The 12813-nt window shown below is 44.4% G+C and overlaps 1 protein-coding gene across 1 annotated transcript in view; it reads left to right on the forward strand.

Annotated features, from left to right (window-relative positions):
* Positions 1 to 2996: 2996 nt before the first annotated feature.
* LOC135377154 (zinc finger protein 423-like) overlaps positions 2997 to 12813 on the forward strand; it is a 73405-nt gene continuing 63588 nt past the window's right edge. Inside the window, exon 1 of the mRNA XM_064609450.1 lies at positions 2997 to 3078. Coding sequence (XP_064465520.1) covers positions 3024 to 3078 — 55 coding nt within the window. The 5' untranslated portion in view covers positions 2997 to 3023. The remainder of the gene's footprint in view (positions 3079 to 12813) is intronic.

Raw genomic sequence — 12813 nt, forward strand, 5'->3', positions numbered from 1 at the left:
TGTAAAGTAAATTAAATTGAATTAATTTTTATACAATTATTTTATACAATTTTATACAATTAAAGTAAATTGTAAAGAGTAATAAATGTCAGCCGTCGTATCGTCCCGAAGCCTCTTGTTCTGTAGAAACTTTTTTTTGCCAGAAATGCTGGCATTTCTCAGTGAATTTGAGCAAAAATTTTAGTGAAAATTCTTTTTTTTTAATGGGGCGTAATTTAAATCATATGTACAGCTAACATTTTCCGGCGTTATTCGACATATGCCGAAAACACAAAACCACAGTTACATCATTGGAAGGAACTCAGTACTTTTTTTTCTTTTTTTTTAAGATCGGCATGCTGCAATTCCTTGTGTCACACTTATTTCTTAACTACGAATGTTACGGAAATTAAAGAAAAACTTCCCTATAACGATTCATCTGTTGTAGTACTGCCAAAAAGGCTATTAACCGCTTTCTGCGGAGCTTGACAAGTCATGGCAGCTGTGATCTATCCATGGATGATTTTGAGGTGCCTGAGCACTCACTGTAATTTTTTATTCCAACAAATTAAATTGCCTCCCCTGTGCCTGGAGCATAGCCTTCAGATCTCTATTTCCTGAAAGTGTTCAGTTCATCTCACGCGGTAACAAATGTATGTTCGAGCGCTCCTTTAAATTGAGCGTTGATACGTTCGACGTTCACAGCATTAATTAAGTTCACAAAACTTGTTTACATTCATGTGGCCTTAGGGATTAGCTTACTCAATGTATGCACCCCGCATACACATGATGTTTATTTTTAATCGTCACAGAATTTTTAGTTAAAAAACTAGCAGAGCAAAATAGATGCCGTTTGTTGCAGTGGACTTTTACGGCCAGGCTGACATCGCCTCCAAGGAAGTATGCAACTACGAGATGACTAATTACCTAAAATTCGTTAATTAACTCTTTAATTATGGGATATCGGGCAAAAGCGGGAGATCAAAATGAGACTGTCTTTAGTTGGAAACCATTCCACGTTTTAAAAAAATCCTGAAACACGCACCTGCGTTGAGATATCTTCCCCCCGAATGCGTGATATGCAAATGAGCCGAAACTGAAAAAACCGCATCACCATCGCGACGGAGGGTTATCTGGGCGGGAAAGCGGTCTATGTCTGACCCGGGGGGTCGGCACATACTCCAATCATCTCGGCATCGCTCCAAATCACGTGGCCCTCTGACGTCAAATGAGGTCTATACAACCCGCTGCTTTCCAGGTCGCGGCGATATCGGTTTCGGCTCATTTGCCTATCGAAATTCCGGGGATGGATATCTTCACGCACGTGCGTGTTTCAGGATTTTTTAAAACGTGGAATGGCTTTCAACTACACTCTTAAAAATGAACTTCGCCGCATAGCACGCTCCTAGCCAATCATGATCTCGAATGATATCGTTATCTGCTCTGATTTGTTGAAAACGGGAGGCGTACGCCTTTTTATGACAATTATGAACAGCATAAGTTTCACAAAAAAGGCGTACGCCTCCCGTTTTCAAGAAATCTGGGGGCTTAATCGCTTCATCGTCGTTACGTTCGTTACAATATAACGAGTGGCGGGAAATTCAAAAAGGTGGGCACGTGACACATTGCGCGTGACGTGTACCACGGCCTTCACGTATCGCGCGAAGAGCGCCGTGCACGTGTTCTATCACGTGCCTACCTTTTTAAATTTCCCGCCAGCCTTTTCGAATATCCCGCCACTCGTTAGCTTGTAACGACCGTAACGACGATGAAGCGATTAAGCCCCAGGGCGGACAACGATATCATTCGAGACGATGGTTGGCTCGCAGCGTGCTATTTGGTGAAGTTCATTTTGAAGAGTGTAGCATGGTCTCTAATTCTGACCTCCCACTTTTGCCCGACATCTCCTGTGTTCATTAATGAATTAATTCGTTGTATGTTATTAACTGGTTTCACTGTATATATCACTGTTATATTCACTGCTTACACTCTACATATCATTAGGTTAATGTAATAAATCTTCTTTGTATATATATATATACAGTGAACCCTCGTTAATATGACCCCCGATAATCTGACATACCCGCTTTACGACCATACACCTGGGGAACAATGCAGTGAAAGCTCTGCAAATCCCTCTCGTTAATATGACAATTCCGCATTATGACCAAAATTTTCGGGAACGACCATGGTCATAATAACGAGTGTTCACTGTATATATTAATGAATTTCAGGTAATTAATCATCTTGTTTTTTTTGTGTTTTTTAATTCCGTGTGTGTTAGCGCCGCGAAGCAACTGTGGCTATGAGCGGCGTACAGACGTGGACACATGGAGAGAGGACAGGAGGAAGGAGTGGGAGACAGGTAGGGATTAGTATGCGTCCTGGGACGACTTCAGGGGGAACAGGTGCCGACGACGTTCGTCTGGAAAGTCTTCGGAAAACCCAGGGAAAACCTCAGACAGCACAGTCGGTGACAGGATTCAAACCCGTGTCACCCTCCCAGTCTCGGCGTGGAAAGTAATCATCTTATATAGTTGTACACTTTCTTCCAGGGGATGTCAGCCTGACTATATAGACTAGAACCTGACTATAGAACTCAACTGCAAAAACGACATCTATTTTGCTCCGATAGTTTTTTTTTTATATAAAAAAAATCTGCAACTAAATAAAAATAAGCACCCATTAAACGCAACGCCAACAATTTTGCTCCGATAGTTTTTTTCTGTTCTTTTTTATAAAAACTCTGCAACGAATAAAAATAAGCACCCATTATAAACGCAACGCCAACTATTTTGCTCCGATAGTTTTTTTGTTCTTTTTTATAAAAAATCTGCAACGAATAAAAATAAGCACCCATTATAAACGCAGTTGCGATCCGGAAGCGCGCCTTCACCTTGAAAAGTCTTCGCATTTCATGTGTGCCAGCCACTTCCTATTTCCTTTGACATCGATCACCCATTTCCTGAGTTGACGCTGTGTTACGCTAATCGTCTGTGGGCTGTTTCCCAATGTATGTGCCTGCTTCACCGACGTGGTTTTGAATGTCGAGACACGCATATAGGATGCGTTATGGATTTGGAAGGCCACGCACCCGAGGTAAACTATCTCAATTAATCGATGATTACTTAGTAAACGTGGGAAGCAATTATGGAGCGCCTTTTTGTCGTTGTGCCAATTGCATTTAAATACTACGTTGATTCGCGAGGCAGTAAATTTCTTGTGAAACTCTTCTTCAAAAGCTAATAAATATTTGAAGATATTCCAAAAGCCGGGCGTCATAACTGGAGAATGAAAAAATTGTCACCGACTTAACGCAACGGGAAATAACAATTTATTTAGTCGTTTCGTCTCCTATGCGGGAGACATCATCAGTGCCAGTCTTGGGTAGTAACTAAGTTACTTCTAACTTGTAACTGTAACTAGTTACTTTTGGGGTTTACTAGTTACAGTAACTAGTTACATTTCCAGAAAAGTAACTTTTAACTGTAACTAGTTACTATTTCTGTGAATGTAACTGCAAAATGTAACTAGTTACTCGAATGTCGAATCTCGATCATTGTTTACGTTACACATGTCGTATTTTTCCCTGTGGGAGAGCCACATATTTACTTGTACAACTTCTGGTTGAGTGCAATAATACTTTTATCTCACTTAAGTAAATGTAAATAAATGTATGTTTTTAACGATTGTATCACCCTCTCATGGTGTCATGGTGGTATTTATAAAAAAAATAACTGTAATGTAACTAAGTTACTTTCTCTCGGTGACAGTAACTGTAACTAGTTACTTGACCACGAAAATAACTATAACTGTAACTTAGTTACTTAACCAAGAAAGTAACCATAACTGTAACTCAGTTACTTTTTAGCAGTAACTTACCCAAGACTGATCAGTGCAAGTCTAGGGACGGGAATGAGGAGCACTAAAACCGGTCTTGCTATTTACGGACTTTTACGGACTATTTACGGACTATTTACGGACGGATTTCTTGCTATTACGGCCTCGGAAAACCCGTAAATAGCAAGGCCGGTTTTAGTGCTCCTCATTCCCGTCCCTATAGACTTGCACTGATGATGTCTCCCGCATAGGAGACGAAACGTCTAAATAAATTGTTATTTCCCGTTGCGTTAAGTCGGTGACAATTTTTTCATTCTCCAGTAATAAATATTTATTTACGCTTTAATTATCACTCTCGCGAGCTTTCACTGAAAACCAGTCGCGCCGATGCCCACAAATTTTCTACCCTACATCTTGGTGTCTCAGAATGAAATTCGCTTCCCGCCGAAAGTGGTTTCAATTACTGATGTTGTGAAATTCAAATTTGCATGCGAACAGCTGTTCTTTTGAAAGTTGAGTGTACATTATTGGTATGCAGTTTTTGTGTGTACACTCTGTATATATCCGAATGTTTCGTAATTGTTGTTATTCTATATTTCATTTTTGCTCTTTGCAATCCCCCCTTATGTAATGCCCTTTGTAAGGGGCCCTTAAGGTTTAATAAATCAAATGAAACGAAGTTAAATTATTATCGTTATTCGTGACTTTTTTTATCGTTATTAATAATTATTATAATCATTGTTCATTATTATTCCTTTATTATTATCATTATCCATTATTATTATACAGGGTGTTTGCTCTAAAGTGTTCAGAAATTTTATTTAAAGCGAGCGATAAAATAGAAGCGAGCGCTACTTTTCAGCTACTTGACTGAGAAACGGGTGCTACTAGTGAAGCAGAACCTGCACTGTAAACTGAAAAACACCCTTATGGGTGTAAATGGCTTGTCCTATAACTGACACCTCTTTTTACACCATATGGTCTTAGAACACCCTTTTCAGATGGTGTATTCTGTGTAAGACACCCTTTGAAAGGGTGCTTTTCCTTGAAAATGCTTTCTTTTGCACCCTTTAAACACCCTTCTAGGAGGCTGTAAAGTTGTTAAACACCCTCCTAAAAGGGTGTTTAAAGTGTGCAAAAGAAGGCATTTTCAAGGAAAAGCACCCTTTCAAAGGGTGTCTTACACAGAATACACCCTCTGAAAAGGGTGTTCTAAGACCATATGGTGTAAAAAGAGGTGTCAGTTATAGGACAAGCCATTTACACCCATAAGGGTGTTTTTCAGTTTACAGTGATGTTTCTTACTCAAGTGGCAGAAAACTACCACTTGCTTTTCTTTTATAGCTCGCTTTCAATAAAATTTCTGGACACGTTAGAGCAAAAATTCTGTGTATTTTTTGAGGGTCTTTCACTGTTTTGGCATTTATCTTTCTCTTTCTCTCTTTCTTTTGCATTGTTAGTTTGGTGCACCCTCCAAACAGAACTTTTACCGCACCGCACGCTCTTCTAGCCAACCGTCATCCTGAATAACATCGTTATATCCACTAATTTTGTTGAAAACGGGAGGCGTATACGCATTTGTGTGACACTCATGCAGTCACGTTAATTGTCGCAAAAACGCGTACGCTCTTAAAAACGAACTTCGCCGCATAGCACCGGGGCGTACGCCTTTTTCGTGACAATTATGAACAGCATAAGTGTCACAAAAATGGCGTACGCCTCCCGTTTTCAACAAATCAGGGTAGATAGCGATATCATTCGAGATGATGGTTGGCTACACTCTTAAAAATGAATTTCACCACATAGCACGCTCGTAGCCAACCATCACCCCGAATGACAACGTTGTCGCCCCAGATTTATGTTGAAAACGGGAGGAGGAGCCTATTTTGTGCCGCGCATAATGAGCACAAAATAGGCTCCTCCTCCCGTTTTCAACAAATCAGGGGCGAGAACGTTGTCATTCGGGGTGATGGTTGACTAGGAGCGTGCTATGTTGTGAAGTTCATTTCTAAGAGTGTAGGAGCGTGCTATGCGGTGAGGTTCATTTTTAAGAGTGCACTCTTACACTCTAAAAACAGAACTTCACGGCATAGCACGCTGTGCGGAAACCATTGCCACGAATGATAGAGTTACCGCTTCTGACTCATAAACAGAGAGGGGGGCATACGTCTTTTTGTGGCAATTTGGATATATGAAAATTGCCACAAAAAGGCGTATGCCCCCTCCCCCACTGTCTTCCAATTACCAGCGATAACACTATCATTCGTGGCAATGGTTGGCGCGCAGCGTGCTCTGCGGTGAAGCTCTGTTTTTTAGAGTGTAGGAATGAACTTCACCGCATAGCACGCTCCTAGCCAGCTACAATCTCGAATGATATCGTTATCTTCCCTGAATGGCTGAAAAGACGGGAGGCGTACGCCTTTTTTGTGACAATTATGAACAGCATAAGTGTCACAAAATAGTCTCCGCCTCACGTTTTCAACAAGCAAGGGCCTAGAACGTTATCATTCGGAATGTTGGTTGGCTAGGAGCGTGCTATGTGGTGAAACTCATTTTTAAGAGTGTGTATAAGCCCCGCTCTTTGTACAAATCGCCAGCGATATCGGTATCATTCTCCGTAACGGTTTACCTTGATTGCGCTATATGATGAAGTTCTCGCTCTGCTATCTGGGTGTTTTCCCTGGGATTTCTTCAGACGATTTAAGACGAATGTCGGCACAGTTCCCTGAGAAGTCGGCCCCAGACGCACGATCGCACACGCGATAGTTGTGGCGTTGCTCGCCTCATCGTTGCCGACTATATGACATTGTGGTTCCACCGCTACAACCATCACGATTGCGGTTGCGCTCGTCAGCGTATATATAGTGCAAACACGGTCTGGCGATGACGTGCTCATGGCACGTGACCGAGCCACGTGACAGGTCACGTGGCCCTACACAGGCACGGACGAACCTGCAGTGTGGTTGATCCTGTAAAGCTGTAGCTTCAAAATATGTCGGGTCCAGAGACTCTTTCGATCGGGAATGCAAATTGCGTGCGCGCGGCTGTACATCGTATTACTTGTTCGCGAAAGCCACCCGGAATATCTACGTAATATCTACAATAATAGTACGTAATTAATTGATATAGATTCAGTATGTATATGATTGTGCTACGAGGATTTCTTTCGCGCGCCACGAAATCCTGGTGCTAAGGACAGGTACTGTTGGGGTAAAGTGATGCAATTTCTTGTATGCGACAGAAATTCGTGGGTCTTTCACAATACTCGGCTGTTGTCGGCCTTCCATTTTGATGCCTTCTGAAGCACATGATACAGCATTACAGTGAAGTGCAAAAGCAATAGGGCGGAGTTTTAGAACTGGCCTCAGTTGTTGACTTGGTTGGGGAAAATAAAGCAAATCAGTATAAATTAAGGATATAGGGAGTGGTAGGCTAAAACGATAAGGAAGATGGGCTCACTATAATTTTGTGACACATCTAATCAGGAAACAATGCAACAATACACGCGACCCTAGGTACTTGATGACAATATAGATAGGTAGTGACTTTTTCGGGTTAAACGCCTTTCTCAGATTCGGGGGGGGGGGGGGGGTTAAAATCGGGCGCTATTATTATATCTGTAATTCGGGGACAAATCGGGCGATAATTGTGCCTTCGGGTGTTATCAAGTGTTTTTGTTTCTCCTCTTGTCTATTAAGTCCTTTCCTAATCTCTCTTATTTGTTTTTTTTTTTTTCTGCGGGATCGTGACCTTCCCGCGGTAATCCCCGAAGGCATAGACAGTGTTGACACACATGAGTGTATTGCTGGGAACGTAAGTGACCCATTCTTACATGTCTTACACGTGGCGACCTTTGTTCGTCTTCAATGAAAACGTCACTTGAGGATTTCATAGTGACTGGAATTCGGGGAGAAATCGGGTTTAACCGGAATTGGTCGGAGGTCAGTTCGGGGGGAATAACCGGGCGGAATCGGGTTTAACCTGAAGAAGTCACTCCCTAAATATAGACCATAGGTAGCTCACCCGCTTGATGACAATGCATGTGTAAACCGTTGACAATATAACGGTGTACACCATGTGTATATCGTGTGTGTGCGCGTGTGTGTTGACGGAGATAAACTTTCAAATTTGGTATCCGTCGTTGCCGACTTTCTGTGGCCCACACCTCGAAGACGCACCACATTATCCGCGAAGAAGCGCTGTACGGTCTTGCGGAGTGGTCTCGCCGCTGGCTGACGTCTACTCTTCTTTTCCGCCACGTTCAGGGTGAGTGGCAAAATATTGTTCTAGCCACCTCGCTTTGACTGTACTGCCCTCCGCAGCGACTCTCCCATCTTTGGATTGTTCGCTTGGTATGGTCAGTACTAAAAAGCAAATTCTCCTAGACAGTGTTGTTGTCTAGCTTGTAGGTTTGTAACGTGAAGTTAGTGTATCTCCAGAGGTGACTATACCTCCATAGGTAGCTCTCCTGCTTGATGACGATACACGCACCCACACGTAAACAGAGGTCGGCACTTTGGACCGCCGCTCACTCATGCTCACTCACCAGCAACTCGACTCATTGCCCGCTCACTCATGCTCACTCACCGGCAGCTCATCTCACTGCCCGCTCACTCATGCTCACACACCGGCAGCTCAGCTCATCGCCTGCTCACTCATGCTCACTCACCGGCAGATCAGCTCATCGCCCGCTCACTCATGCTCACTCACTGGAAGCTCAGCTCATTGCTCGCTCACTCATGCTCACTCAAGGGTAGCTCAGCTCATCGCTCGCTCACTCATGCTCACCTTCTTCAGGGTGCTCACTCATGCTCACCTGCACAGGAAAACTTGTATTACACGTACGTACGAGGGCCGTGGTCGGAACTCGGGAGATATCGCTCCTGTTGGGGCGGTGGTAATCTTGCGGGATACAGGTTATAGAGCAATGCAGGACAGAGGAGTAGCGACAGGGGAGGGGGGGGCTGAAGCCTTCTCTCGAAACCGCACCTCTGGTAGTACATTTCGGAGACGTAAGAGAGAGAGAGAAATCCTTCCCTCCCATATAAACCTTCCAATTTTTTTTTTTTTTTCTGGCTACGCCCCTGATGCAGGACGCTTATCACCAAAATGTAATGGGCTACACTCTTAGGAAAAAGAAAGTCAAAAGGGAGTCAAATGGTGCTCGGACTCGGACACCATCGCCTACGGAGAGGGCGTTGCAGCGACTTCCATGATTGTATTTAATTAAGGGTGTTGCGTGCACTTCTGTCATGGAGGGGTGTTAGCCTCACTCCCCAATGTTTATGACGAGGTTTTCTAGACTATGCAACAGTGAAGTCCCGTACTTTTATTCATTTTTTAAAATGAGCATGAGTGAGCGGCGGTCCAAAGTGCCGACCTCTGATGGGGAATAAAATAAGGAGCCCCTTCACAATAACGATCGAAGCCCGATGGTGCCCAGAAATGTCAAAAGAGCTTCGAGTGTAGATCATTGCTGGACTGGATTGGGCAAGGGACCAAGCAATTTCGATAGGGAGAAGGGGCGAGAGTCCAGCTGACTAAGGGCCTCGGACAGTGCGGTTCGGGAAAGTTTGTAGTGAGGGCAATGAAGAAGAATGTGCTCCAGATCCTCAAGAGCGCCACAGTGGCAGTCAACTCTTTCATCTCAGTTCACGGAAGCCGGTCCCCTTTGGTCCTCCGATTTCGTTGATTCTTCCACACCTCTATGATGAACAGTGCCACTGGTCCGAAACTTGAGATCGCAGCAGTTGCGGAGAAAAAAATTGACGAGCGTGCTTGGGTGGCGTCGTGCGCTTCACAGAATCTTCCTCTGGTGGTACTTTGAGGCCGTCTTGTCCGCACCACGAACGCGCTAGAGGAGCGCGATTTTTTTTTTGCGCATTCTACAGATGCCGGACTACGACATAATTTTAAAAAACGGGCATTTCCACTCACGAACTGTTCCATAAAAAATCGCGAAAACGCTCGTGAGCGCGATTTTGCGCACATTTTCAACTTTTATTACGGAAGAAGTACGCATGGTAGAATTACAAACTCTGCTCCAATTGAAAGATAATTAATTGCTCTTTCCAACGACGTATTACGCATAAATGTGAGTGTTACTGGAGAATAGGTAGAATGAGACGAACCATGCTCGATCCGTGGAAATGCGCGAAGTTCGTAGGTCAATTCCTCAAAAACCCCACCTATAATTTTGGCAAAAAAAATTGCATGGAATCCTGATTATATTACCAATGGTGTAAAATTTGTGTATTCTAAAAGTTTAGAACCGAAATGCCAGCGCGCATAAGGAAAGCATGTACAACGCGGCCATGCGGTTCCAACTCCGGCCACCCTCCGGCGTTTGTACTGATCGTCGAGAAGGGAACCTGACTTCCACGTATCTATGCTACACTCCATTTCATCACCTATTGTGCCTATGATGGAGATTTCATGCCATATCGTATTTCGACTACGGACAGGCTGCAAAGAAGAAACTTTGGTATCAGGTTGCGTGACGCGGAGGCTATATTATCTTTCACCCAAACTTTGTGCCCGCGTCCCATCGCCTTTGCCGGATGTACATACGGATTATAAGTAATAAACAAACCCGCACTGGGGACACCAGACGCCAGACTTCCTAACAAAAATGACCTTGCTGCGGTGTGGACAGGTTCATTTGGTCGCCGTGTGTGGCCAATAATGCACGGACCTGCCGTTGACGATGCAGCGGTTGAGTGAGGTGTCTGAATAACTTTGGGTTCGTCAGCGTTGGAAGCCGTCTCTATGGCTCGGAACATTTATAGTGAGGAACGTGCGTTTTGTGCCGATTATGCACGTCGACATCGGAAAAGGATTCTTCGTCAGAGTGGATTCACAACTGTGTCAAGCCTTGACATCGGCGCGCTGAAGGCGCTTCTCGACCCTGAGCGACGTGATGAAGTCAGCGGTGAGGACCAACTATGTAAGAATTGTGCTGCGTACTTTCGTTCAGCAATTAGTGGTCTATCGCAGTCCTCGCCCGTTGCTGTATCTGACACAGACTATGTTCAGAGCAAGGACATTATTGAAGAAATTAATAAGAGTATTTCGACGGCAAATATCGACGTAACTCCGCTGCGGCAGCCGGCGTCTCTCAAAAGGAAACAAATGCCGTCGTATGCGTCACGGAAACGGAGAGAAGTTGGCGGCGCATTGAGCAGGTCAATAAGCCGCAGAATACGTGATGCATATGACGTAGACGAACCGACCACCTCCGGAACAGACTGCACGAGATGTTCTAGCCTTTTGCGCAACATCAGGGCCGCTTATCAGAAGTGCACCTCCAATCAAGAAAGATGCCAGATTCTTATGCTTCTTCCTGAAAACATGACGAAAAAAGAAATAGTAGCACTGATCCCGGATGCAACGAAATATGTGATAGAAAAATCAAAAAGTCTGAGAGGGAAGCAGGGCGTGTGGGCGATGCCGGACAAGTATGGTGGGCATCCTGTCAGCGAGAACGACGTACAGGTTGCACTCCGGTACTATCTTGAAGACAAAAAGGACTGTTCTGTCCAAAGTCCCAACAAAAAAGACATAATTCGTGTCACCAGAGACGGGAAGAGAGTCGCTGTTGCAAAGCGCTTTATGAGTCGTTCAATACGGGAAACGTTTAGCCTGTTCAAGAGCGCTCATCCGGACATCAATATAGGGCTGACGAAGTTCTACACACTTCGGCCTAAGTGGGTTCGCACAGACCCACGTTCGGAACAGTGTGTGTGTTTGTACTGCGCAAACTTTGATTTGATCATCGCGGCCATAAACAGTGCGTCATCCATCCAGCTAAGCAGAGACCAACTGAATGCGATGTCTGCATGTCCTGACCCACAAAGGACATGCTTTTTGCAAGAGTGTCGCAGTTGTCAAGGGGCCAAAAGGATCAACCTACAGAAGCTAAGGATGGACCGTGCCGACGACTTTGATATGGCTCTCTGGGAATCTGGTGCCCTCATTCGCAAGACGCTAAAGGCATCGGTATTCCTGAAGGCGGTCAGGAAATGTGCTGCTCTGTACACCAAGCATGAATATATATATATACAACATACAAAGAAGCGCCATTTGGAACGAGAAGGCCTTCGTGGATCCAAGACATGTCGTCATGCACTTCGATTTTGCAGAAAACTGGAGAGTCAACTTCTCAAGTGAGGTCCAAGGGCGCTATTGGAAGACGTATCAAATATACTAATTCACCTGTGTTGTAACCACCAGGTCTTCGACAAATAGTTTCGCAACAGTGAATGACGACCTATCTCACGATACTGCACATGCCTTTCTTGCCTTCCAAAACATAACCGAGGCTATACAAGACATACTGCCCGTGTTTTCCCATGTGATATACGTGTCCGACGGTGCTGCAGCGCACTTTAAGAACAGGTACCAGCTCTATGAAATGGGGAAAAACAACTTGTTGCTGGGATGGATTTTCTCTGCCAGTGGCCATGTAAAAATGCGTACGATGGGGTCGGGGGCTCTTTGAAACATATAGCAAGCTTGGATAACTTGCGATGTCCACCTGCTGAAGCTATTCAAACCGCTGAAGATTTTGTGTGCGTTCTCAAAAAGAAGGAACACGCCACGGAACTGCTGCACATTCCGTCAGCTCAGGTTGCAGCCTTTCGAAATTCGCAGAAGGATGAATGGGAACTGGTTCGGCCAGTGACAGGGATCCGTTCATCCCATGTGTGGTACAAAGCATCTGAAAGTCATGCAGTATCTGGAGTTCAGCTAGGAAGAACCGCCGAGGACATGTTTGAACCTCGGTTATAGCTGCGTTGTTTTCAGCACGTCGAACGATCAGCACACTACGTCTGGCTGGTGATGTTTTCGAGAATGTGCATACAAATCTATGTTTTCCAACAGAATCAGTTTGTGATGCCGCTCACACATAGGTGACATTTGTTCCCGATTCCGCTTTCAGAGCTGTGTTTTGTATTGAAAATGTATATATGGCTCTTTCATGCACCGTAACTA

The sequence above is a fragment of the Ornithodoros turicata genome, chromosome 1, assembly GCF_037126465.1.
Source record: "Ornithodoros turicata isolate Travis chromosome 1, ASM3712646v1, whole genome shotgun sequence".
NCBI lineage: Eukaryota > Metazoa > Arthropoda > Arachnida > Ixodida > Argasidae > Ornithodoros > Ornithodoros turicata.